This window comes from Plasmodium relictum (genome assembly GCF_900005765.1).
Source record: "Plasmodium relictum strain SGS1 genome assembly, chromosome: 10".
Classification (NCBI taxonomy): domain Eukaryota; phylum Apicomplexa; class Aconoidasida; order Haemosporida; family Plasmodiidae; genus Plasmodium; species Plasmodium relictum.
Genome location: NC_041688.1, coordinates 103,669 through 128,622, shown reverse-complemented (window position 1 = coordinate 128,622; position 24,954 = coordinate 103,669). Strand labels below are relative to the sequence as shown.

The 24,954-nt window shown below is 17.3% G+C and overlaps 9 protein-coding genes across 9 annotated transcripts; 2 read left to right on the top strand and 7 right to left on the bottom strand.

The window, feature by feature from the left end:
* Positions 1 to 1,187: 1,187 nt before the first annotated feature.
* Positions 1,188 to 2,996, bottom strand: PRELSG_1003600 (eukaryotic translation initiation factor 3, subunit 6, putative; the record flags this gene model as incomplete). Its single annotated transcript, XM_028676949.1, has 2 exons — positions 1,188 to 2,630; positions 2,892 to 2,996. 2 exons carry the CDS (start codon positions 2,994 to 2,996, stop codon positions 1,188 to 1,190), a joined length of 1,548 nt encoding a protein of 515 aa, XP_028533387.1.
* Positions 2,997 to 4,163: 1,167 nt separating this feature from the next.
* On the bottom strand, positions 4,164 to 5,738 carry PRELSG_1003500 (conserved Plasmodium protein, unknown function; the record flags this gene model as incomplete). The annotated part of the gene is made up of 1 exon (XM_028676948.1): positions 4,164 to 5,738. The coding sequence occupies one exon, from the start codon at positions 5,736 to 5,738 to the stop codon at positions 4,164 to 4,166; it is 1,575 nt and encodes a 524-aa protein (XP_028533386.1).
* Positions 5,739 to 8,433: 2,695 nt separating this feature from the next.
* On the top strand, positions 8,434 to 10,877 carry DHHC7 (palmitoyltransferase, putative; the record flags this gene model as incomplete). Its single annotated transcript, XM_028676947.1, has 8 exons — positions 8,434 to 8,547; positions 8,704 to 8,970; positions 9,212 to 9,276; positions 9,387 to 9,801; positions 9,992 to 10,086; positions 10,176 to 10,248; positions 10,352 to 10,430; positions 10,780 to 10,877. 8 exons carry the CDS (start codon positions 8,434 to 8,436, stop codon positions 10,875 to 10,877), a joined length of 1,206 nt encoding a protein of 401 aa, XP_028533385.1.
* A 1,175-nt stretch (positions 10,878 to 12,052) lies between these two features.
* CPalpha (F-actin-capping protein subunit alpha, putative) lies at positions 12,053 to 14,257 on the top strand (the record flags this gene model as incomplete). The annotated part of the gene is made up of 9 exons (XM_028676946.1): positions 12,053 to 12,140; positions 12,428 to 12,540; positions 12,651 to 12,737; positions 12,832 to 12,893; positions 13,047 to 13,259; positions 13,416 to 13,482; positions 13,600 to 13,683; positions 13,790 to 13,883; positions 14,067 to 14,257. The coding sequence occupies 9 exons, from the start codon at positions 12,053 to 12,055 to the stop codon at positions 14,255 to 14,257; spliced, it is 999 nt and encodes a 332-aa protein (XP_028533384.1).
* Positions 14,258 to 14,444: 187 nt separating this feature from the next.
* Positions 14,445 to 14,747, bottom strand: PRELSG_1003200 (conserved Plasmodium protein, unknown function; the record flags this gene model as incomplete). Its single annotated transcript, XM_028676944.1, has 1 exon — positions 14,445 to 14,747. The coding sequence occupies one exon, from the start codon at positions 14,745 to 14,747 to the stop codon at positions 14,445 to 14,447; it is 303 nt and encodes a 100-aa protein (XP_028533383.1).
* Positions 14,748 to 15,444: 697 nt separating this feature from the next.
* CYP23 (peptidyl-prolyl cis-trans isomerase) lies at positions 15,445 to 16,053 on the bottom strand (the record flags this gene model as incomplete). Its single annotated transcript, XM_028676943.1, has 1 exon — positions 15,445 to 16,053. One exon carries the CDS (start codon positions 16,051 to 16,053, stop codon positions 15,445 to 15,447), a length of 609 nt encoding a protein of 202 aa, XP_028533382.1.
* Positions 16,054 to 17,321: 1,268 nt separating this feature from the next.
* Positions 17,322 to 18,770, bottom strand: PRELSG_1003000 (nucleolar preribosomal GTPase, putative; the record flags this gene model as incomplete). The annotated part of the gene is made up of 1 exon (XM_028676942.1): positions 17,322 to 18,770. One exon carries the CDS (start codon positions 18,768 to 18,770, stop codon positions 17,322 to 17,324), a length of 1,449 nt encoding a protein of 482 aa, XP_028533381.1.
* A 1,338-nt stretch (positions 18,771 to 20,108) lies between these two features.
* PRELSG_1002900 (conserved Plasmodium protein, unknown function) lies at positions 20,109 to 21,901 on the bottom strand (the record flags this gene model as incomplete). The annotated part of the gene is made up of 9 exons (XM_028676941.1): positions 20,109 to 20,180; positions 20,352 to 20,491; positions 20,583 to 20,631; positions 20,804 to 20,936; positions 21,011 to 21,123; positions 21,232 to 21,278; positions 21,371 to 21,400; positions 21,556 to 21,613; positions 21,791 to 21,901. The coding sequence occupies 9 exons, from the start codon at positions 21,899 to 21,901 to the stop codon at positions 20,109 to 20,111; spliced, it is 753 nt and encodes a 250-aa protein (XP_028533380.1).
* Positions 21,902 to 22,693: 792 nt separating this feature from the next.
* Positions 22,694 to 24,817, bottom strand: PRELSG_1002800 (conserved Plasmodium protein, unknown function; the record flags this gene model as incomplete). The annotated part of the gene is made up of 1 exon (XM_028676940.1): positions 22,694 to 24,817. The coding sequence occupies one exon, from the start codon at positions 24,815 to 24,817 to the stop codon at positions 22,694 to 22,696; it is 2,124 nt and encodes a 707-aa protein (XP_028533379.1).
* Positions 24,818 to 24,954: the final 137 nt, after the last annotated feature.

The window sequence follows — 24,954 nt, the reverse complement described above, 5'->3', positions numbered from 1 at the left end:
ATATATATTTCCTAATTTTTTTTTTGTTTTTATTTTTTTTTTCTAAATTACTTAATATTTAAAATAAGTATTACATTTTACTATTACATATACTTGTAAAACAAATAAATTTAATGTAGAAAAAAAATATATATATATATATATTTCAACAACTTTAATTATATTAATTTTTTCCTTTTTTAAATTATTTTTATTATCAAAATATTGCTATAACTTTTTATCAATATATATGTTTATATACATAAACTTTAATTGAACTATGGGAGCATAAAAAAAATATATTATATTGACAATTTGTGACATAAATATGCAAACAAAAAAAGGAAAAGGAAATTTTCACATTATTATATTTTTTTTCTTTTTTTTATCCTAATATTGTTAAAATTCTAAAAAATTAAGCATTTAATAATTTATATATATATATATATATTTTTAATTATATTTTTTTTTTATAAAATTTTCATTTATATCTTTTAATTTTATTTAATTTTTTAACTTGGAATCTTCAGTTAAATTTTTTTTTTTTTTATTATTAACCTTTATTCATTTATTTAAAATTTTTTTTTTTATTCCCTATCTTAGACGTCTTTTAAATGAAGTATTTTATTATTATTAATTTTTTTATAAAAAATATGCATTATATATATATGCAAGTAAATATACTTAAATTTAGTTAATTTACACTTACTATTACATAATGAACAATGTATATTAAAGTAAAAAAAAAAAAAAAAATTATTTTTTAAATTACGAATTTTATTAATTTTTTAATTATTTATTTATTTAATATTGAATTTTTCTATTATATACTGTTAAACGATAAATACTTAAATGTTTATTATAAAAATTTAAACTTTATATATTGTAAAATTTACACTTAATTATTTAAATTGTTTTTATTTTTTCACATAAATAGTATAAATAAAATAAAATATATAAAAAATAGTAAAAAAAAAAAAAAAAAATTAAAATTAATAATAAATTTATTTATATGCATACATATATATATAAGCAAATAAAAAATTATTTTATATCAGACAACTAAATTAAAATTATAGAAGCATACAATTTTTTCTTTTCTTTTTTTTTTTTTTTAATATTTTTTATATTTTTATATAAATTAAAAAAATTAGGAATAATAATATGAAAAAAGACTTCTAAAAACACATATATATATATATATATTTCTATATGTCGGTTGATACAAGGTTATTCATATTATACATTGGATTAAATTGTTTGTTTCTTTTATTATTTTTATTTTTTTCATTCTTATTTTTAAATCTAATATTTTTTTGAAAATGTTCATCTGAAGATGACCTATTTAAAAGCTGAACAAGAAAATTTGATCTCATGATCAAGTTTTGTGTTTTATCAATAACCTGCTGATATAAATTTGGTGGTGTTGTAGATATTTCTATGCAATTTTTTTCGCTATCAATTTTTGCATCTAATTTTGCGTTTCTTATAAGATTTACTATCCACTTTTCGGCATCATCTCTTGACAAGTTCACTTTATTAGCTATCATATCAATATTGATAGACTTATGTATACGGCAGTATGTTTCAAATATTATAAAACGGCTTTGTTCTTCAATATAAGGTTTTAATTTGAATAAGAAAACATCTCTATCACATAAAGATCCAATTTCAGATATACATTTTTGAGCCATATTAAAATCATAATCAATAAATATAGATATCAATAAAGAAGTAAAAGCATCTGTATACTTTGACTTTAAGAAATTTAAAGTATTCAAAATAAGTTCAAAATGATCCTTTCTATTTCTATTAAATATTGCATAAACACAATAATATCTAATAATATGGGGACATATTAAATTCAAAATAGATAAATTTTTTTCATCAATAAACCAGTCTTGCAACATTGAAAAAGAATTATTTTTTGGGTATATATTTTTCACATAAGTAACATACATGAAAAAATGAAAAACTAAAATTAATGACCAATGAATTAACCAACTTCTTTGTAAAATAATCTCATTTTTTGTTACTTTTTCTTTATTTAGTAAATGACTTAATTTTATTATAGTTTCTACACACACATTTATTTCATTCACAATTTCTTCATTAAGAATTACTTTATCTTCTTCATTTTTACAAAATAAATATTCATCATTGTTTATATGCTGAAAAAAACTATTTATAATGTTGCTAATTATACCCCAGTAGCAAGTACGCATTTTAGGAGAATCTGAAATATTTATAACTATTTCAGATATATTTAAAATATATAACAATAAGTGTTGTTTACTCTTTTGATAATCTTTTTTTTGATAATAATATCTACTTAATTTTAAAATTTTATCATCAATATTATCTGAAAAGGTGTATGTTTTATTTTTGTCTGAGACATTTAAATTACTCCATTCACGTAAACTAGCTATACTTTTCTTTTCAACGTTTCCTCCTATTTTATTCATTTGATCATTCCTGTAATCATTCATTACTTGTTGAAACTCTTCTATTTCTACTTCTAAGCTATCTAAACAATTAGAAATTACTCCTCTATTACCATTAGTGAATTCATTTTCAATACTTATAACTTCTTTTTCACAATTGTCATTTAGTAAATTTAAACTACTATCTATTTCTGCTTCATCATGTATCTAAAAAAAAAAAGATAGAAATATTAAAAATAAATATAAATGATATAGAAAATATATAAAAAAAACATAAACATAAATCTAAGAAAATATATACTAAAAAACATATACAAACTTATATATATAAAGAGATTAAAAAATGAAATATATAAAATATAACTTTAAAATGATACAAAATATATTAAAATATTATGTAAAAAACTTTCTTTTTCTTATTATAAAAACATTTCACACTTTTTTTTTTTTTTTTTTTTTTTTGAATACTTTATTTTCCTTTAACCACAATAATATAATCTGAATCATATGAGGATCTAAGTAAGAACATAACTTACTTGTTAAATCAAATTGGCTTTTATCAAAATTTTCCATATTAATTATTATATAATTTTTTTTTTTTTTATTCTTTTTTTATATAAATATATATAAAACCTTTAAAAAAAAATAATAGTCTTTAAAAAATAACAAAATTTTATTTTATTATATTTTAAATTACATGAAAATTACATAATTCAAAAAAAAAATTTCATCTTGTAAATTATTTATATTTTATTATTTTCAAATTTTATTTTATAAAAAAATAAATAAATTATGTAGTTGTTTTTTCAAGAATATTCTACTGATAAATTTTTTTTTGAGATCTACTTAAGATTTTTTGATAAATATTCTATTTTTTATAGCATAAATATATATACATTTTTATTAACTTAAATATTCTATTTTTTTTTTTTAATGAAAACAAATTGCAAAATAGCATAAATATTTTTTTTACTCATACAAAGATATATTTCTTTTTATTCTTCAATGCATGGATTATTTCAAAATTTTTTTTACATTTAAAAATAATTTTTCTATTTAATTTTAAAAAAAAATGTATAAATAATTAAGAATAATATTTAAATTGGTTTTTTTTCTTTTTCTTTTTCTTTTTCTTTTATTTCACTATATAATTCATTAATCATATTTCCTTATCTTTTTTGATTAAATATTGTTTTATAAATTTTATTTTTGTAAAAAAAAATTGTGTCAAAGAAAATTGTTTTATAAAAATATTAAAGTTTTTTTCTATAATAAAATTATCTTTTTTTTTTTTTTATTATTAATAATAATCAAATGTAACCTTGTTTAAAAATATAAATAACAACAATTTTCATAAATATCAAAGATTTTGAAATTAAAAAGCAGCATAATACAAAAAAAAAAAAAAGAATAATGACAAAAGGGATAAAATAAAGATTTTTAAAATTAATAAAAATAGTCATTATTTTAGGAATAAATATATTTACTTTTTAAAGAAATAAATATTTATTTATTTTTTTTTAAATTAAGCATTTTAATGACAGAAATAGATGAGATTAATAGAAAATTTTAAATGATTTAAAGACATTAAATAAAGTGTAAAAATAATATCAATTATTTGAAATATATATATATATTATTAAAATATATTTAATAAAAAAAAGATCCAAATTGCATATAATTTATAAGATAAATTCATATAAAAATTTATATATATTTTTTTTTTTTCTTAAATACATATCAAGTTTCATTAAATATTGTATTTATTTTATGAAAAGGTAATTTTTCATTTACATTTTTTGTCGCTGACTTAATCAAATATTTATTTAACATATTTTGTATAAAAGAGATATTAGTATTTCTGTAAATTATTTTGGAATGTTTTTTAAAGATATTTTTATATGAATAAGCAGATTTAAAAGCTAACAATATCAGCCACAATTCATTTATAGAAGTATTTTTTTCATAAGATTTAATATTTATCATTTTATATTTCACATGTCTGAATGATTTTTGTAAATCAGAACCAATCGTTATTACTATACAGTCTTCTTTATTAGACAATCGGAATTCTACTTCATAAATATTAAAAACTATTTTTTTCTTATAAAATTGTTTATTATAGTTATTATTTTCTTTTGATTTTACTTCATCTCCTTTTTTATAAACTATTTCGTTACCCAAACTATTTGAATTTTCCTCTTTCAATAATGACGAATTACCATGATTAAATCCAAAAAGTTTGAAAAAATTAAATATTGATTCTTTTTTTTTCAGATTACTTTCTATGCCATTATAATCGTTTGAAAAATCGAATTCTATTTCATTAAAATTGATAGACAAGGTAGTGAGAAAAGATTGATCATAATTCTTTTCTTGTGTAGAATTTGTGGTGGTAGTATATGTCATATCATCATCTGAAGAAGATGGTGAAGATATATGATATAAATTATCTAAAGGATCTTCAATAATTACTTTAACAGAATAATTATTGTTACATAAATGTGTTAAAATTTTCATAGAAACATCTAAAGAAATTAAAACTGGACCTTTAGAGGCAACTGAAAAAAATTCTATATATTCCGGGTTCCTTTTAAATTTAATAGGCTTAGTAGTAGATGTATGAGGATCGAAAACACTATTTTTCCCTTTTTCTTGAAATATAAAATTTTTATATATACGCCTATAGGCTTTACAAAATATATATTTTCCTAATGCCTCAAAAGGAATTTGAAAATTCTTTCCTTGATGAATTGGTACTATTTCATGAACCCGATTATCATTTATATCTAAACCTAAAAACCATTCTATTTTATATACTTCATAAGAAGAAGCACAAGGAGAAAGATCTTGAAATTCTACTATATTTTTTATAAATACATCACCCTTTATGCTTATAGGATTAGAGCTTTTATCAAATATATTATCAGACAAAAAATTATTATTTGAATTATCTATTATATTAACATCATGTAAAAATATTCCACAATTAATCCTATCCTCATCTTCTATTTCATTTTCAATTATTTCATGCTTTTCATATTCTGATAAAAGAATATCAGACTTTTCTTTTTCTTTTTTAGTTTCTAATGATTTTAATATATCATTTAATTTAAACGATTCTTGTTCAACTTTTTTTAAAATATGAATTTCATCATCTAATGCTATTGGTTCTATATTATCGCTAACAAAGCAATATTTCATATAATCATCTTTTTTATATAAATTTAAAATTTCTGTTTCTAAAGAACAAAATGAGGAATTACCACTACAATCTTCTGATCCATTTCTTTTCTTTATATTACAGCTAATCATTTTATTTTATTATCTGGAATCTCTAAAAAAAAGTAAGTGTTACTAAAACCTTCATATTTTTTTTTTTCTCTTTTTCTTTTTTTAATGTTCCATATATTTTTAATTTAAGATATTTATGAGGAATGCCTTTTCATATTTTAATTTCCCTTTATATTTAAGGTGAAATAAGTAATAATACATCTAAATAATAGATTAATGAAAAATAGATAAAAAAAAAGACAAATAAAAAGTAAGGAAAAAAAAATAAATAAATAAAAACAGTTTATAAATAAATAACTTAAATCATATATATGATAATAATTTTTTTTTTTTTCGTTGTAGAAATCGATATACAAGAAAAATAGCAAAGTAATAAAATTGCATTTTGAGGATAAATTTAGTAATATATATAGAATGCTTTGTTTAATTGATAACTATTTCTTTTAATATATTTACGAATAAGAAGAAATATTTTTTCATTGATTTTATTTTTCAACTATATTTCGTGTGCATGTTTAAATGTTTGAAACCATAAAATTATAATTTATCTTACTAATATAATACATATAATTATACAAAATGATTAACTGTAAATGTTAAAAGTGAAATAAAAAAAGCAGGAATATTATATATTGATAAATTTAAATTAAAAGATATAAAATGTAAAAATAACGCATATTTTTATATTTTGAAAGGATTAAATTAAAATATATAGTGTCAATGTTTTTTTTTTTATTCGTTTTATTTGAAATATTTTTATAAAATATTTTTCTTAAAAAAAATAAATAAATAATAACAAAGACTTCTATACACTTAATTTTACTAAGCTTAATTTATAATTGAAAAAATTGTATTTTTATATTTTTGCTTTAGATTTAATCTAACAGAGATAATTTAATTTAAAAAATGATTCTAAATTGTCTTTTTTTAATAAGTCAAAAGAAAAAAAAAAAAATATAAGGAAATAAAAAAAAAAACTGTTATGAAATTCATAAGAAAAAAATGCGAATTTATTGATAAAATAAAATAATTATATCAAATAAAGACATAACAAATATAGCTGATTACTAAAAATCTACTAAAACATATTCTTCTTTAAATGCTCATGTGTGCATTAATATAAAAGTTTACTCTTCTTTTTTAAAAATTCCTCTCTACATAAGATAAAAAAAAAAAAAAAGAGAAATTGTTTCTATTCCGAAAGTAAAAAAGGAAAAAAAAAAAATTCTATTATATATAAAAATAAAAAAGGGGGAAATAAATGTATATATATATTATAACATCGTTATTCTATTATACTATATTATATAAATTTATCTCATTTATGAACAATTTTTTTTTATAAAATACAAAAGAGTTTTACAGTATAAATTATCTCCTTAAATAAAAAAATAAAAAAAAAAAAATTAACTATTTACATAAGAATGTTTTATAAACTTTTTATATATTGCTTAAACATGAAAAACCTTATTTAATTTTGATAGTATTAATCATCTTTTTCTTAAAAAAAGATGAATATAATACAATTGTTACAAAAACATAAAAAATTGTATTTTTTGTCTATAATATTAAGCTCTTATTCTTGACTTTTTTTTTTTTTTTTTTTTTCATATATAAAGTACTAGACAACTCATTTTATTATGTTTTGCAATATTAATCAATGAACTCTTATATAAAAAATGGAAAATTAAATAAGTTATTGTTCATTTTTATTTCTTTATTTTTTTTTTCCCATTTTTGTTTTATTATTTTAAATATTTTCATTTTCTATGTATATATATAATAATATAAAGACAGAGTATTCAATATTTTTATTTAAAAAATATAATATCCTTATTATTCATCACAGATATATGTTTATACACATACCATTTTCTTTTTTTTTATATATATAATTTTTACAAAAAATTTTCTTCATTTTTTTTTACATTGTATTTTCATAAAAATATATTAAAGCACATGTTTTTTTTTTTATTATATTTTATTTTATATTTTTTCATAGTATTTTTTGACATTGTTTATGTAATAATATTGTTTCGTTATTATTTCAAATAATGGAAAAAAAAAATTATTAATTATACAGAATAAATAAATGTGTAAAAAAAAAAAAAAAATCATTTATTTTTTTTAATAACATATTTATAGCTTTTAAAAAAAATTTTCTTTGGATTTGTTTTAATATAATAATTTTTAATATTATTTTTTTTTTAATGTAACAATTTTTTTTAGTTTTTTGTGTGTGTTATTATATTTTATTTTATACATTTAGTTTTTGATATAATATCATGTATTTTCTTAAGAATTATTTATGTATCAGAAGACTATAACTTATTAGAAAAAGAATAAGTATTTATATATTTAATTTTTTATTTGTTTATATGCTCATTTGTCTATTTATTTGATTATTTTATTATTAATTCATAATTAAAAAAAAAAAAAATACGTTTATATATACTGGAATTTCAACTGGAATTTAGTTAAAAAAAAAATAGGATTATTTGAGTATTTTTTTATATTTAATAGTTTATGTAAAATAAATTAGAAACTAATTAGTTTTAAAGACACTAATACTAGAATACAGAAAATAAGTATAATAAAAATAATATATTAATAATATCCAAAATAAAGCATTATGTATAAATAGAATCTATTGAAAATTTTTTGATATGTTATTTTCTTTCTTTTTTCTTTTTATTTTAAAAATATTATACATAAAATGACAAATTTAAATGGAGAGGATAATAAGCATAATAATTTAGTTGATGATAGTAAAATAACAATAGTGTCTGATCAAAAAGAATCTAAAGACGATAAAACTAAAAAGAAAAAGGTATGTGACAACAATTTTTAAAAAGAAAAATTCATACAAAATTATATTTAAAGTTATTGTTATCTTTATATCTATTAATATTATAATTACATTACTTAATTTTTACTAATATTTTCAATATTCAATTTAGGTGATTTTTTTTTTTTTTTACTTTAGAAAAATAAATATAAAAAAAATAGAAATGATAAAAATAGGAGATATTCTAACGATAAAAACATTATAAGTTTTACAAAAATCATAAAAGAAGAAATTAAAGATAGCATAGTATTAGATAAAACAAATAATATTAAAAATGAAGAAATAAAGAACAAGCATATAGATACTTCACATACAATGCAAATTAATAAAAATAGATGTATTCTTTTTTTACCAGTAATTTTTATATTTATTTTACTATTAGGAATATATCTAATATATATAATGGTAACTCCTTATTTATAAAACAATTACATATAAAAAAAAATTATGCATATATTATTTTATTTTTTTCTTATTTACATTATATATATTTTAACAATTTTTATGTAAAACAAAATGATAAAAATAATTATAGAAAATTGAAAAATATAAATTTAAATTAGTTTAAGCGGATAACTATTTTAATAAATATATGTTATCATTTAAAATAGACATATGAAAATATGAAATTTTCTCTTTTTTATAGTATCATTGTTTACCATTAATACTTAAAGATTATAAAAAAGTTTACATAAACTATGACCTGAAAAGGTATTTTCATATTCATTTTATTAAGATAACTTATCAAAAAAAAAAAAAAAGTGATCATTAAAATGAATGTGTGCAATATTTTATATATATATATATTATATTTTATATAGGGGGATAATTGAGATAATTATTTTTCATTTTTTTTTGATCATGTATTTGGTGAATTATATTTTATCAATTATAGTACCACCTGGATCTATACCTAATACAGAAGAGTGGGTGTTTAATGATTTCCAAGAAAATTATTCAGATGATATTGAAAATTATTTATTAGAAAAAAAAAAAACCGGAGAAAGAAGATATTGTAAATGGTGTTGTAAATACAAACCTGATAGAACTCATCATTGCCGTGTCTGCAAGACATGTGTTTTAAAAATGGATCATCATTGTCCTTGGATATATAATTGTGTTGGATGGAAAAATCACAAATATTTCATGCTTTCATTAATTTATTGCTGTATTACTAGTATTTTCGTTTCAATTACTATGTTCAATTCTGTTAAAGAAACTATTAAAAATAGAAAAGTAATATAATTGTACCATACATTTTACATTTCATTTTGTATATATATATATATACAGTATTAATAAAATTGATATAACTTATAATAGTATATTATGTTTATAAAGAGTACATATTATATTTATATTTTATAATTTTTGGATGAACATAAATTACTTTAATAATTTAAAAAATTCATCCTTTTTTTTATAGATACCTTTTGGTGAAATGCTCTTACTTTTATTTGGAGAAACACTAAACTCAATCTTAGCTTTAATTGTAACGTGCTTTTTAATTTTTCATATATGGTTATCCAAATACATAATATAATAAAATGATATACTTTTGATATATATAATAATTTGATTAAAATTTTTTCTTTTTTTTTTTTTTTAAGGTTAATGATTAAGGCAATGACAACAATAGAATTTTGTGAAAAGCAGACAAATTACCAAAATCAATCTTATTCAGTAATAATTTTTTTTTTTAGTTATTTTAAAAAATATCATAATTTTTATAATATTTTAATTATTAATAATTTTTTTATATTTTATTAAAAATTTTGAATTACAGAAATATTATAATAAAGGCATATACGGAAATTTCAAAGATGTTTTTGGTGATTCTCCCTTTTTATGGTTTCTACCAATTGGTTATTTTTAATTTTTTCCATTTTTTTTTTTTATTATTTTTGTTTATATATATTATAAATATAATTTCTCAAAAGTATAAAATAAAAAAATATATATACACATCTTTTTTTATTAGAATATATATAAATAATTTTTTTTTTCATTATAATTTTAAATCTATAAAAGTTCGTATTATATTTTCCCTTGTGTTTTAATTGCACAATGTTTCAATTATTTTAAATGAGTATATAAATAGATTTACATATTTTTATGTATATGTCTTATATAAATATTTTATAGCATATTAATTTATATACATTTTACTTTTTATATAAACATACATGTATAATATTTTTGGAATTATTTTAGACAATAGAAGAGGAGATGGTATAAATTTTGTAAAAGGTTATAATCAAGGTTATAATGAAGAAACATCTGAAACAATACCAATAAAAGGAAAATATTAAATAATTTAATTTGTGTTACTTTAAAAATTTTACTCAATATATGTCTTATAATTTTTAATGATAAATATCTCAACAAGAAATACTTTATCATTAAATTTTTTTTTATGTTTTTTTGTTGTATACTTATAATTTAAAATTTACTAATGAGTTTGTATAACAAACATATATATTTTTTTTTTCTTTTTTTCGTTTTTTTTTTTTTTTGTTAAAACATATATTTATATGGTTGATAGTTTTTTAACATTGTAAATCTTTTTTTTTTTCATTTTTTATTATTCATTTTATTAGTGTGTATATTCTAATTTTCACATGTTTTATTATGTTTTGTTTGATTATAAACCTAAAAGTTTATTTCTTAAGAAGAAATTTTTTTTTTAATTTTAGTTTGTTGAAAATACCTTTTTATTTTTACTATAAATAAAAAATCATGAAACTTTTTATGTATATTTTTAATAGTTTTTTATTCATTTTTTTTTTATGCAATACATGAGTTTTTCTATTTTTTTTTTTTTTTCATTACGCATTTTTATTAAAAATACGTGAACAAAGAAATATATAAAATTTAAAAGACAATATAAAGAATATTGAGGAATTTGTCTTTACATTTTTTTTTTCTTTGAATATAAAAAAAAATATATTTTTTTATTAAATTACTATAAGATGAACAAAAGTATTTTATTTTATTTTATTTTTTTTTTTTTTTTTTGTATTTATTCTTTAAAATAATTATTTTCTTTTCCTTTTTTTCATGTTGAAAAAGGAAACTATATAAATGTGCAATTAAAAAAAGAAAGAAAAAAATGGGATTCTATAAAAATAATTGTTAAAAGCCATTTTAATTATTATTTATGATTATTATAAATTCCAATTTAATTTTATTACATGTTATTTGTATTTAAAAAATATTGCTATTACAGGTTTCAATTTTCTCTTTTTGAGTAATAAAGACTAAGTTAAATTTTTTTTTAAATTCATTTTGTAAAATATAAGCATTCTTATATTTTTTTATTTTATATTTTTTAATATATTTTAATTATAGATATACGTAAAAATAGAATTTGAAATAGAAGAATATCTTTTCATAATACTAAATTTATTTCCAAAAAAAAAAAAAAAAAAGACTAGAACTAAATGTAATTAACGATAAATTTAAAGAATTAAACAAATTAGATAAAATGGAAAGCTTATTAAATGAAAAAAAAAATTTTATTAGGCATGTTATATCAAATGCTCCTCCCGGAAAAATCTATGATTTAGTATCAGGTATAAATGTATTTTTATTTATATCTAAAAAACTTCATATATATTTATACATATTCTTATTAAATAAAAAAAAAAAAAAAAGAGATATTAATGACCATAAATAAATAAAAAAGAGAAAAAGAGAAAAAAAGAAAGAATAAAAAAAAAATAATAAATTCTTTAAAGGAGAAATTTTCATTTAGAAAATAAAAAGAAATTTGAATATAAAAAACATAATAAAAAAAAGCGATCTTAAATAGTTTATTATAAGAAAAAGTATACAAATATATGTGTATTCTTTTACGTAGATTTAAAAATACTATTTGGATCTAATCAGTTTATTCAGAATTTAATAGAAGAAGCTGTACAAAATTATAATGAAAATAATTATACACTTATTCCTGTTGGAGATAATGATTATGTATATTTAAAAAACATTAAAAAAGAAAAATTTAATAAAATTTACATAAAATGAGAAGTAACCTTAAAGTAAAATACACACATATATATACGTTTAATTTTATATTATAGGTAATAACTTGTGAGAAATCAAAAATTGATAATTCTTATGTTCACCTAAAATTAAAATTGTTAGTCAATGTTAACCATATGAAAAGAGTAATTATTTAAAATTATATATAGATATTAGATGGAAAAAAAAAAAAAAAAATTCCAATGCCTATGAAATACAATGAAAAATTAATTCTTTCAGAAAGTAATTTCAGTGAGTGAATTAAAAGAATTAAACTATTCAAATGAGTTAGAAAATTATAGGTTAGATGAAATAAAAAAAAAAAAAAAAAAAAATTATCTAAAGCTACATTTCATAATAGTAATTTTCAAAATATTCTTATCAGTTGTAAGAATGTTAAAAATCTCTATTTTTTTATATATGAAGATTTTTTTTTTACACTTTTTTTTATATAGAAAAATTTGTGATGAAAAACTAGAAAAATATATGCAAGCACATTTCCAAAAATGGAATGAAATACAAACAATAAATTTTCCTACTGTTAATATAAATTCTAAAAATGGATTATCAGTAAAATGCAGTTCTTCAGTCTATGCTTGTGAAAAAGAACAAAAGTTTAATTTATTTTTTATCATATGTTGTGATAGATATTATATAAAAAATTTTTAGTAAAATTAAAACAAAATTTAATATAATTATATTTAGAACATAACTTATTACAATGCAATAACAATAATATCTATATAAATAATAATTTTAATAATACTAATTAAATTTTTATTAATAATAAAATGCAACAATACCAATTTTTTTTCTTTTTTTAGCACCAGCTCATGGAGAAGCTCATGGAATGTTAATTTTTTACTTACAGATGAAGAAGTTCTTTTAAATGTAAAATAAAATTTAAATTTAATTTTTTTTCTTTTCATGAAGTTTATACACTCATATATGTATTTACTAATATAATTTTTTTTGCTAAAAATATAAATTTAATTTTACAAATTTAAGGGTACAATAGATATAGCTCTTACTTATTTTGAAGATGCCAATATAAATTTTAAAACAACCAAAACATTTGAAAAAAAAATTTATGTGAATAATGTAAATTAAAAAGATGCTAATGCATAATAGAAAAAAGATATTATACATTCAAAAAAAAAATTTTTTTTATTTATTTATATATTTATCTTATATTTAGGATATTGAGAAATTTTCCTCGAATATTTTGTCTGCTATAAATGAATATGAAAATTACATGTTGTATGATCTAAATAATTTTTTAATCAATATAAGTAAAAGAGAAAAAAAAAAAAATACGTTATAATAATTATAATGAATAACAAATAAAAATAAAATATATTTATATTTTAAAGTACTTCTAATATATAAACATATTTTAAATAATTTTTTCTTGAAAACGAAAAAAAGGGTATGTATATAATGTTACTTTTTAATTATTTTATTTAATTTTTTAGACAAAGAATTAATAAAAAACACCAGAAAAATAATACCATTAAATGGAGAGAAGTTTGACTGGAAAAGTACTTATCAAGACATTCCCATTCAAATTAGGTTAATAAAACATATATATATATATATATATTGTTTGAATAATATTATCATATTTTTTATTAAAAGCAAAAAAACAATAAAAAAAAAATTATGATTGTAAAAAAAAAAAACCACATATTTTAGTCAGTATTACTTAATATTGTTATTCACATAGAAAAATTAGGAAATATTTATAAATATATATTAAAAAAAAAGAAAATTAAAAAATATTTATTAATATTTTACTTTGTTATAACAAATTATATATAAATTATAACGGATTATATAAAAAATTGTTTTATTCATGTCTTCTTTTTTCTTTTTTTTTGTTTTAAATCTTTTTCATCTAATATTTTGATATAATATTTCTTTTTTTTAGTGATAGTTAATTTTTTGAGATCATTGATGTTATTTATCTTCATTGTTCTAATTTTTTTCTTAATTTTCTGAGGTAATGAATTCTCCAAAGCTTTTAATTTCGCATAATTAATTATAGCATTTTCTTCTTTTTTCCTTTTTTCCTTCTTCGATTCTTCATTTAATTTTTCTTCTAATTTTTTTAACTTTTTGATGGATTCAAGACTTAAATTTTCATCTTTTATCATTTTTATGATTTATATTATTAATATATATTTTTTTTTTTTTTATGCAATCCTTTTTAGCTTATATATTTTGAATTTTATTTCTTCATTCAAGTTTATTTTTTTTGACCGCAACTTATTATATTAATATTTATTGCAGAATGTATTTTTAAAAACAAAAAAATTATAACAATTTAACAGTCATTAATAAATTTCTTTATTTTTTTCATAAAACTTATATGGTCATAAAATTTAATAGATCAAAATGAACTTTTTTTCTTTTTAAAAATTTATCTATTAAAAAAAGTAATTTATTCAATAAAAATATATCTATAAAAAATAAAAAAAAATAAAAGTCAAAATTATTTCATATATATATATAAATTTATATTTCTTAAGGAATTTAAAAGAAAAAAAAAAAATTAAATAAATAAATACTTTTGTATTAAAAATTTTATTCATATATTTATATAATTTTACCTTGCAGAAAAAATTAATTTAAAAAAAATTAATTTCAACGATAAAAAAAAAATTGACTAAAAAAAAAAAAAAAATTAATCTAAATTTACAAATACAAAAAATTTACAACATAATAAATATTATTATAATTTTTAATTTTCTTTATATTTAAAATTATATAATTTCATATATCATTTTACAATATTATTTTGTATCTTCATCATATTATATACATTATGTTGATATGCCATTTTTTTTTTTTTTAGTCAACATTAATAGCTGTTGATGTTCGTAATATTTTCACATCAAAAATTGGTTTGTTAGTTGCTGTAGTTTGAACAGCTGCAATATTTTCTATACAAGTCAGATTTTTGCTAACCCTAGCAAAAATTGTATGTTTTCCATCCAAATGTGGTAAAGGGCATAAAGTTATAAAAAATTGAGACGTATTTGTATTTGGACCATTATTTGACATACTTAATATACCAGCTCCTGTATGTTTCAATTCATTATTTATTTCATCTTCAAAATATTCCCCGTAAATACTTTTTCCACCTTTTCCAGTTCCTGTTGGGTCCCCACCTTGTATTATATAATTAGGTATAACTCTGTGAAATATTGTATTGTCATAATAACCCATATTACAAAGTGTATAAAAATTTAAGCATGTTTTAGGGCTATGATACCAATATAATTCAATTTCAAAATCTCCCAAGTTAGTATATATAGTAATGTGCCCCCTTTCATCTTTTCCTTTTAATTTATAGTAACTTATCTTTTCTTCTAATGATTGTTTCTTCTCTTTTAACGAATCAGCTAAGTCTTTTTCCTCTTCTTCATCATCACTGTACCCTTTACATAAAGTAAACATTTTTTTGCTTTTTTTTTTTTTTTTTTTGTTTTTCTAATTATAGTAAAAACATACAAAAAAAAAATTCTTAGATATTTTTAATTTAATATTTAAAAATTCTAAATATATCTTTAATCTCTCAAATTATCTTATTGATATGAATATATACTATTTTTTTTCTCTATAACTTGAATGCCATAAAATAATTATCTATATACATATAATGTTTAAGATATTTTTTACTTTAATTTTTGAAATTATTAAGTCAAATTTATTTTAATATAACAATAAAATGAAAATGGAACTTAAAAAATATTTAACATTTATTATTCTATATTAACATTATAATTCCTTAGAGCAGTATTTTTATAAGTATATTACTTATAGATTATTCATATATTTCTTTTGCATTTACATTTGACCTATACATTACATAGAGTTCATTATATTTACAATGTTTCATTTACATACCATATGATATAGTTTATGTAAATTATCATGTATTATTTTTTTTTATTATTAATTATTTTTTTGTAATAAACTCATAAAATAGAACAAAAAATTATGAAAAGTAATATTAATGTTAAGGTATTTACTTGTAAATATTTTTATATATCAAAGAAAAAAAATAGGAAAAAGGAAAGATTAAATAAATTATATAAATGTTTTTTATATAATATTAAATTTATAAATGTTATGATATTTACAAAAATTTTAAATATATTATTTTTTAAAATTAAAAAAAAATAAAAAAGGTTTAAAAGAAATTAAAAAATTTAATTGATAAAAGTTGTATAAAGAGAAAAATTTAATTAAAATATAAAAAAACATAAAATAAAATATTATTTAAACAATTAATGCAAATTATAAAAAAAAAAAAAAAAAATATTAGCAATAGCAATAATACTAATCAAATATCATGTATCTATTTTTAATAAATAATATATTAGCTTGTAAAATTTTCTTAGTAAAAGTAATTTATGTATTCAATTTTTTATGGAAGTAAATAAATACTTAAAAATATGATATTTATAGTAAACCTTTTGTAGATATATAAAAATTAATATGTTAACTCTATTTTTATTTTTGTTGTACTATAATAATTCCTACATTTTTTTTTAATTATAAAATTAAGGCATTTTTAAAGAATAATTTAAGATACACTTTTATAATAATAATTTACATATTATTTTTTTACCAGTATTTAATTTCACTTCTTTTTAAGCAATTAGAAAATAAATGTCAATCAAATTTTTATATAAAAAAAAAAAAAAAAAAATTTAATAGGACTAAGTATAAAAATTAAACTTATCACTTTTAATTATAATGTAATTACTATATTTTTTTTTTTGAGAAAGTATAAATTCATCAATTTTATGATAAACATTATCATTCAAATTAGCAAAATCTTTTAAAAAATCGGGGTTTTCATTAAAATATGTTATTTTGCTTTTTGGGATTATGTAATATAGTATTTTATTTAAAAATAATTTATTATATAACTTTTTCATATTATTAACATTAATGTTATTTTCCCCATTTTCATATAAAAAGAAATGAATTATTTTCCTTTTTTTTTCTTTCTTTTCTAATTTGTCATCGTTAGCCGAAAAATGTAACTGGTATTTATCAATAATATGATCTTCCTTTAAAATTCTCAACAATTTTATTAAATTCTTCCCACTTAAACAAGATAAAAATTCATCTAAAAGTGTTGTAACTTCTTTTTTATCTAATGAATGCAGTTTTTTAACCAATTCTATTCCCGTCAAATTTTTTTTTAAAATTAATCCATATTTGCCATATATATTAATATTTTCATCAATTTTAATGTCTGCTCGTTGTATTTTATTATTATAATTCATTTCATTTAACAAAGTATGAATAAAGCTATTTCTTCCTGTATAAATGTGTCCTATAATACCATATGTGATTTTTGTATTTTTGAAAATATTTTTAATATATTTTACATAACTTTTATTTATAAAGTGATCATATAACTTTTCAGGCAATTTGTTTTTATTCAAATAGCTAGGAATCTTCTTAATAAAGCATATAAAAGGTAGAGTTATAAAATAATTACGAAAATAAGTAAGCCATTGTTGTATTATACCAGAATCTACTAAATCGCATTTATTTAAAATTATAATAATTTCTTTTTTACATAATTTAATAAAATCAATTATATCTTTATCTAAATATAATAAAGGATTTCTTATATCTACAATATAAAAAATGGCATCACTATTTTTTATTACTTCTATTAGGCTATCAATAAATAAATATTTATCGTTTAATTTAGAGTAATTTTCATTTTTCACTTTCTCAAATATCTTCATTTTTATATTAAAATCTAATTGAACATAATCGTTAAAATTTATATTTTCTAAATATACTTCTGAAATGGTATCATCTAAATTATCCTTTGATGAATTATTATTTAATAAATATTTGACATTTCTTACTGTAGATTCATTAATATCATCAATTTTAATTTCTGTACATTTCTCAAAATTTTTATTTTTTTTACTTTCTGCAATGGTTTTGATATTTTTTAAAATACTTTTCTTAAATATACACTCAGGTATTTTTAAAGAATTTTTTGTTGCCCTTCTATTATGAATATTTGTTTTTTTTATTATTTTTTTTAACTTTTTCTTATGAGCAGCTACTTTTTTTATAATCGAATATTTCTGCTTTAATGTTTGCCTTTTGCTTGTTTGCTTTAATTTAACCATTGTTTTTAACTTTCAAATATTAAGTATCTTGATATTTATTTTAAAATTTTAAAATTTAGTTACTTTTAATACTTTTTGAAATAAATAAATTTTTAAAAATATTCTTTAAAAATAATTTTAATACATACAAATTAACAAATAAATATATGCATATATAATAAAAAAAAAAAATTAACAAATTAAAATTATCATTGTTATCATAAAGATGTTATATATTTTATTTCTGATGTTATTAAAATTAGTAAAAACAAAAATATTATTTCTGAATTATTATTTTATAGCAATATTTGCATATAAAAATAGATTCTTTTTTTTTTATTGATTTGTTTTTTAAAAAACCAAACAATTACTTTTTTGTATGAAAATGCTTTTAATAAATAAAAAGTATTATATTAATTTTATTTCTTTATAGTAAACATTTTTTTTTTCTTTTTTTAAATTATATATATTCTTAGATAAAATTATTTATTAATGTATACTTTTGTTTACCTTAATTTAATTACGATTAATAATTTAAAAAATAATAATAATGCTGAAAAAAAAAAAAAAAAAAAAAAAATTGCCCCTAAAATAAGTTTTATCAAGATACAACAAAATGAATTTCTATTGTTTTTATAAGAAAAAATAAAATATATACATATAACATATATATTAATATTAAATTTTACTCATAAATACATAGGCTAAGTGAAAATTAAAAAAAAAAAAAAGTTTTTGCTATAATGTGGTTATTTTATTTATACATAAACTTTTTAATGTTTTTATTAGTTATAAATATGAAGAGCTTTTAATTTTGTTGTCTCCATTCATTACACTAAAATAATTATCAAAAAATGTAATATAATATGTTGTTAGCTCCAAATATTATTTCATTTTGTCAAATTTAAATAAAAGAAAAAGAAATATTTCAATTTTTTCATAATTAAAAAACATTTTTTGTGTATATTATTTTAGATAGAAACATAATCTTAAATAGAATATTTAAAAATATTTAAAATATTTAAGGAAATTTTCATCATAAAAACAGGTAGCAGTGGTATTTGTTATATATTATATATATTATAAAATTTTTTAATGAGAAAAAAAGAGTTTATCAGTAGTTTACAAAATACAAAGATGTGTGATTGTTTCTATTCATTTTAATTATTTGGTAAATATATTAATAAGAATATGATTTTTTTTTTTTTTTTTTAATACCTTTTGTACTCTATATTTTTAAAAATGGAAAAAATTTTTAACTTTTTTATTTTGTTATTTATTTAATTGTTTTTATTATCTTTCTTAATAAAATATGAAAAGAGAAAAAAAAAAAATTTATAAAAAAAAAAAAATGAAAATTTAAAATTTATGAGCTTCTACAATATCACCAGGATTAATGCCTTCATCATGCTTACTATCATCTGATTGTATCTAAAAAAATAAAAGAAAAATAGAAACGAATACAATTATTTAGATAATAATAAAATAATTATTTTTTATAACTTAAGACATTTCTATGAAATTTTATAAATATTAATATATTTCTATATTTATTTTATTTTTTCTGTCTTTTTTTCTTTCTATTTATATGTATTTTATTACTGATCCTCTTAGACTACATTTTTGAGTTTTTAAACATGATTGATGTGGGTTTTCCATTTTAGTAAAATCAAAGACAACATATCCTTCTCTATAAATAAAGTAATCTATCATTTCGCAAAAATATGCTTCTATTTTTCTTTCTGAAAATAAAAGAGAAATTTAATAAAATTGTCGAAATATTTATTTATACTATAACTAATTTTTTAATCCTTATTTATGTTAATCTGCTACCTTTCTTATTTGGTTGAAAGTTTAAGATAATAAAATTTTCTTTCATTTCCTAATAAAATATCATATATTTCCTTATTTTTAGTTGGTTTGTAATAAATTTTATATGTATATATCATTTTTTATTTATTTTATATATTTATAAATATAAATATATATATATATATAGATGGCTAATAATGTCTTTAACTATAGATAAAATATTTTCTTTGTTATTTTAAAACCTTTCTTTTTTCTATTGCTTCATTTAAAGTATTAAAAAAAAACTTATCAACTTTATGATTACATATCCCTTGGGTATTAACAAGACAAGGAGAAAAATTTCCAAAAACTTTTTCTTTTATACTTGTTAACCATCTAAAAAAAAAAGTGTATGTTTTTATTTCTTTTATTTTTTAAATTAGTTAAATCCATTCTTTTCTTTTTTTTACAAATTATCATATTTCGGTTTCTTTATGACAATTTTTTTATCATAGCATAATCGTATTTCTTTTTTTTCATTATTAAATAAAAAGTATTGACAAAATGGATCTTCATTGCAATACTTGAAGATAAAGAATAAAAAAAAATAAAAATAAAAAATAAAGTATCTTATGTTAAATAAAAAATTTAATTTTTAATAAAATATTTTTTTTCTTTTTATTTATTAAACCAGTTCCCCATAATTTATACTAAGATTTTTATTTTTCTTATTCACAACTGTTTAGAAAAAAATTTATTTTATATTTATATATACATAATAGACAAAATAGAAAAAAAATTATATATATAATCTCCTTTTTTTATTTAACCATTATAATTTTTGCAATCAATATATGCTTCTATAAAAAATAAAATGTATATAAAAATATTTCAAATAACATTTTGTAATATTTAAAATATATTTAAATCATGTATAGTTTAAAAAAAAGAAAAAAAAAATTGAAAATATAAAGAATTTATATTTTTTTATAATAATTTTTAAATAGGAAAATACTTTGTAGAACCAAATAATTTTTTTGTTTTATTTCATTATCAAAATTGAAACTAGAAACCTACCCATTATATTAAAAAAAAAAAAAAAAAAATTATAGGATTATAAAAAAGAATGAAGAGAAAATATTTTCTTATACAATGTTTGCAACTATTATAAATAAAAAAATACAACAAAATAATCTCTTTACAGTAGACATTGTTCATAAATTGAATAATAAATTATAAATGAAAAAAACAACAAAAAAGAAGGAAACAGAAAAAGAAAAAGACAGTACAAATATAATTAAAAGTAAATGAAATATAAGATATTTTATGTTAAAATTATGTATGTAATTAATTATTTTCATTTCATACTATGATTTTATTAGATTAAAAAAAAAAATTTCATAATGTACATAATTTTTTTTTGTTATTATGTTGCCTCCTTTGGGACACCGTAAATGTATATACAAAAAAATACTCTAGTGAAAAAGCAAATTTAAAAATCAAAAAAATAAAAAAATTAATAAATAAATAATATATGATTACCCTAATTTTATATATTTATAGCAATATTTAATTAGTAATTGGATAATTTTATAATTCTTTTTATAGATTTAATGTTTTTTTTTCTATTTTTTTATGTTTTTAAGAAAATTGTGAGATAATAATGTTTCAAAATAAAGAAGAAAATAATTCCAATAATTTAAAAAAAATAGAAGAAAAAAGAAAATAAGTGTATTATAAATAAACTAAACTAAAAAATTTAAAAAAAAAATTGATTCCTAATTTAACATAAATATTTTAAATTTGTTATAATTAACAAGAAAATAACAAAAATAAAAAAAAGAAGAATATAAAAAAAACAAATAATGTAATTGAAAATAATTCAAACTAAGAAAAATAATCTTAAAAAAAAATAAAATAATAAATAATGAAAAGAAAATATATATTAGGTTTTATTATAAGTATATGAAAATATTTTATTATTAAAATATTGTATACATTATAATAAAAAAAAATTTATTATAATAAAATTTGTATTTAATCCTATTTTTGAAAAAAATATAGGAATAATACCATAAGGATGGATCATTTTTTTTAGTTATTTTATTCAAATTTTATTTCTGTTATGCATATTTTTTTTTTTCTTTTCTTTTTTATCCTATAACGAAATGACTTTTAAATCCAAGTTCATCCTTTGAATCTTCAATTTTTTCTTTTCTGTCTAGAATAAAAATAAGTATTCCAATAACAGTTAAGCATATAAGAGTAATATATATTATGGAATAAATTTTTTTTGAAGGATTCACAGAAAGTTGAATTTGCCATTTATTAGAATCATTTAAAGGATAAGGAATAACAATAATGTGAGAATTCGGAATTATAGAAACCCACATATTAAAATATTTCTTTTCATGCGTTGGCATACCTACATAAAATTCTTCTACATAATTGCTTGTTCTACCTAAACCAAAAAAAACATAAGGTAGTTGAAGTGGAGAGTGAGCTGACTGACTTTTTTGAATTCCAATTCTACTTGTTTTAATTCCATTAACATCAATTACTGTTATTTTAAATGCTGGACCATGCGCATTCCCACCAAATGTTTTAGTTATAATTTTTTCATTTTTCTGATAACAATCATTTACACATATTCCATTTAATGCAGTAGACTTTAAAAATAAAGAATCTGTTTCATTATCCCTTACGAATCCAACAGCCGCATATTTAGTTTTTTTATTATCATTTATATACTTTCCAAATATTAATATATCTAAAACACCATTTTCAAAAATATCAAAAAATGCTGCATTATATACATCAGTTACTGATTCATTAGGTGAAGTAACAAATTGATAAAAATTATAAAAACCTCTTATTTCTAAACCATGTTGTTCATCATATTCTTTGAACTCATTTTTATATATTCTTACATATTTATTACCTTTATCATTTCTTAATGTTATTAATAAATCTAAATAACCATCATTATCTATATCGCCAACACTCAAATAATAAGGATAATTAGAATTTCCAGATAAATGTAAATCATTCATATCGACTATAGATATAAAATCATTATTTAAATTTTCCTTAAACTCAAAATCACTTTCTGAACATAAATTAGATGCAGGTCTACATTTGGTTTCATCTACTTTTTTCCATGATTTATCACATATTTTTTTTTGTATATTTGGAATAAAGTAAATTTTATCATCCTGAACACAACAATTATTACATAGAGGTTTTTTAACACAAGTAGGTACAACTAAATCAATTGATCCATCTGCATTAAAATCACCAAATAAAACTTGCAGAGAGTTTACGGGAAGAACATAATTCTTAGCATCTTTTATATATACACTTTTGCCATCTACAATTTTATTTAACCAAATCTCTAAAGAAATTTTATTTTCATTATTTATTATAGTAAATACTAAATCCGATTTACAATCTCCATTTATATCTACTATAGCACTAGAATTAGGGTTACTAATCTCACCCAATTCTTTATATTTAAAAATATCCATATTTTCCCACAGAATACTTTTAAAACCAGTTTTATTATTAATCCAAACAAACCTAAAAAAAGAGTTATTACTATTTATTTGCTGACCGATAATATCGGGTAATCCATCATTATTTATATCACAAACTAGTGGATGTATATTAGAATAATATATATCATTTTTCTCATTATATGATATACTTTCATTTAATTCTTCTTTTTTTTTTGAATTCCATGCTTCTTCTAAGTGTTCATTTTCATTTTGAAAAAAGGCACATATATAATATTTATTACTACTACTATTTTGGGGATCAGAAAATAAAACTAAAATATCTAAGGAGCCATCGAAATTTAAGTCTATTGCTGTAATATTGATAATTTTTCCTTGAAAGCTAACTTCAGTAAAATAAACAAATTTATTTTCTTTCACACTAAATATGTACACAAATATAGTACTAACTAATTTATCTTCATCATATCTATATAAAATTAGATCAGTTTTTACATCTGAATTATAATCACCAAAATCACCAATTTCTGCATCTATACTTAACCCAATATTATAATTTATTTTATATTCTAATTTTTCCTTTTTATTTATTGATTTCCATTTTTCTAATACATTCCAGTTATATCCTTCTACATATATGTTTCTTTTTGTACAATCCTTATTTAATAAATTATTAAAAATATTTGAAATTATTCTATATGTACATATAATCAGTAGTATTTCTAAAACAATAAATTTTCTGTATTTTAATAAATTATCCATCTTTATAAGAAAAAAAAAAAAGAAATTATAAAATATAATTATGCAATCATCTAGTTACATTAAAATATAATTTTATTGTTTTATATTACATATATATATATATATATGTTTTTCGTTAGTAATATATAGTTTTAAAA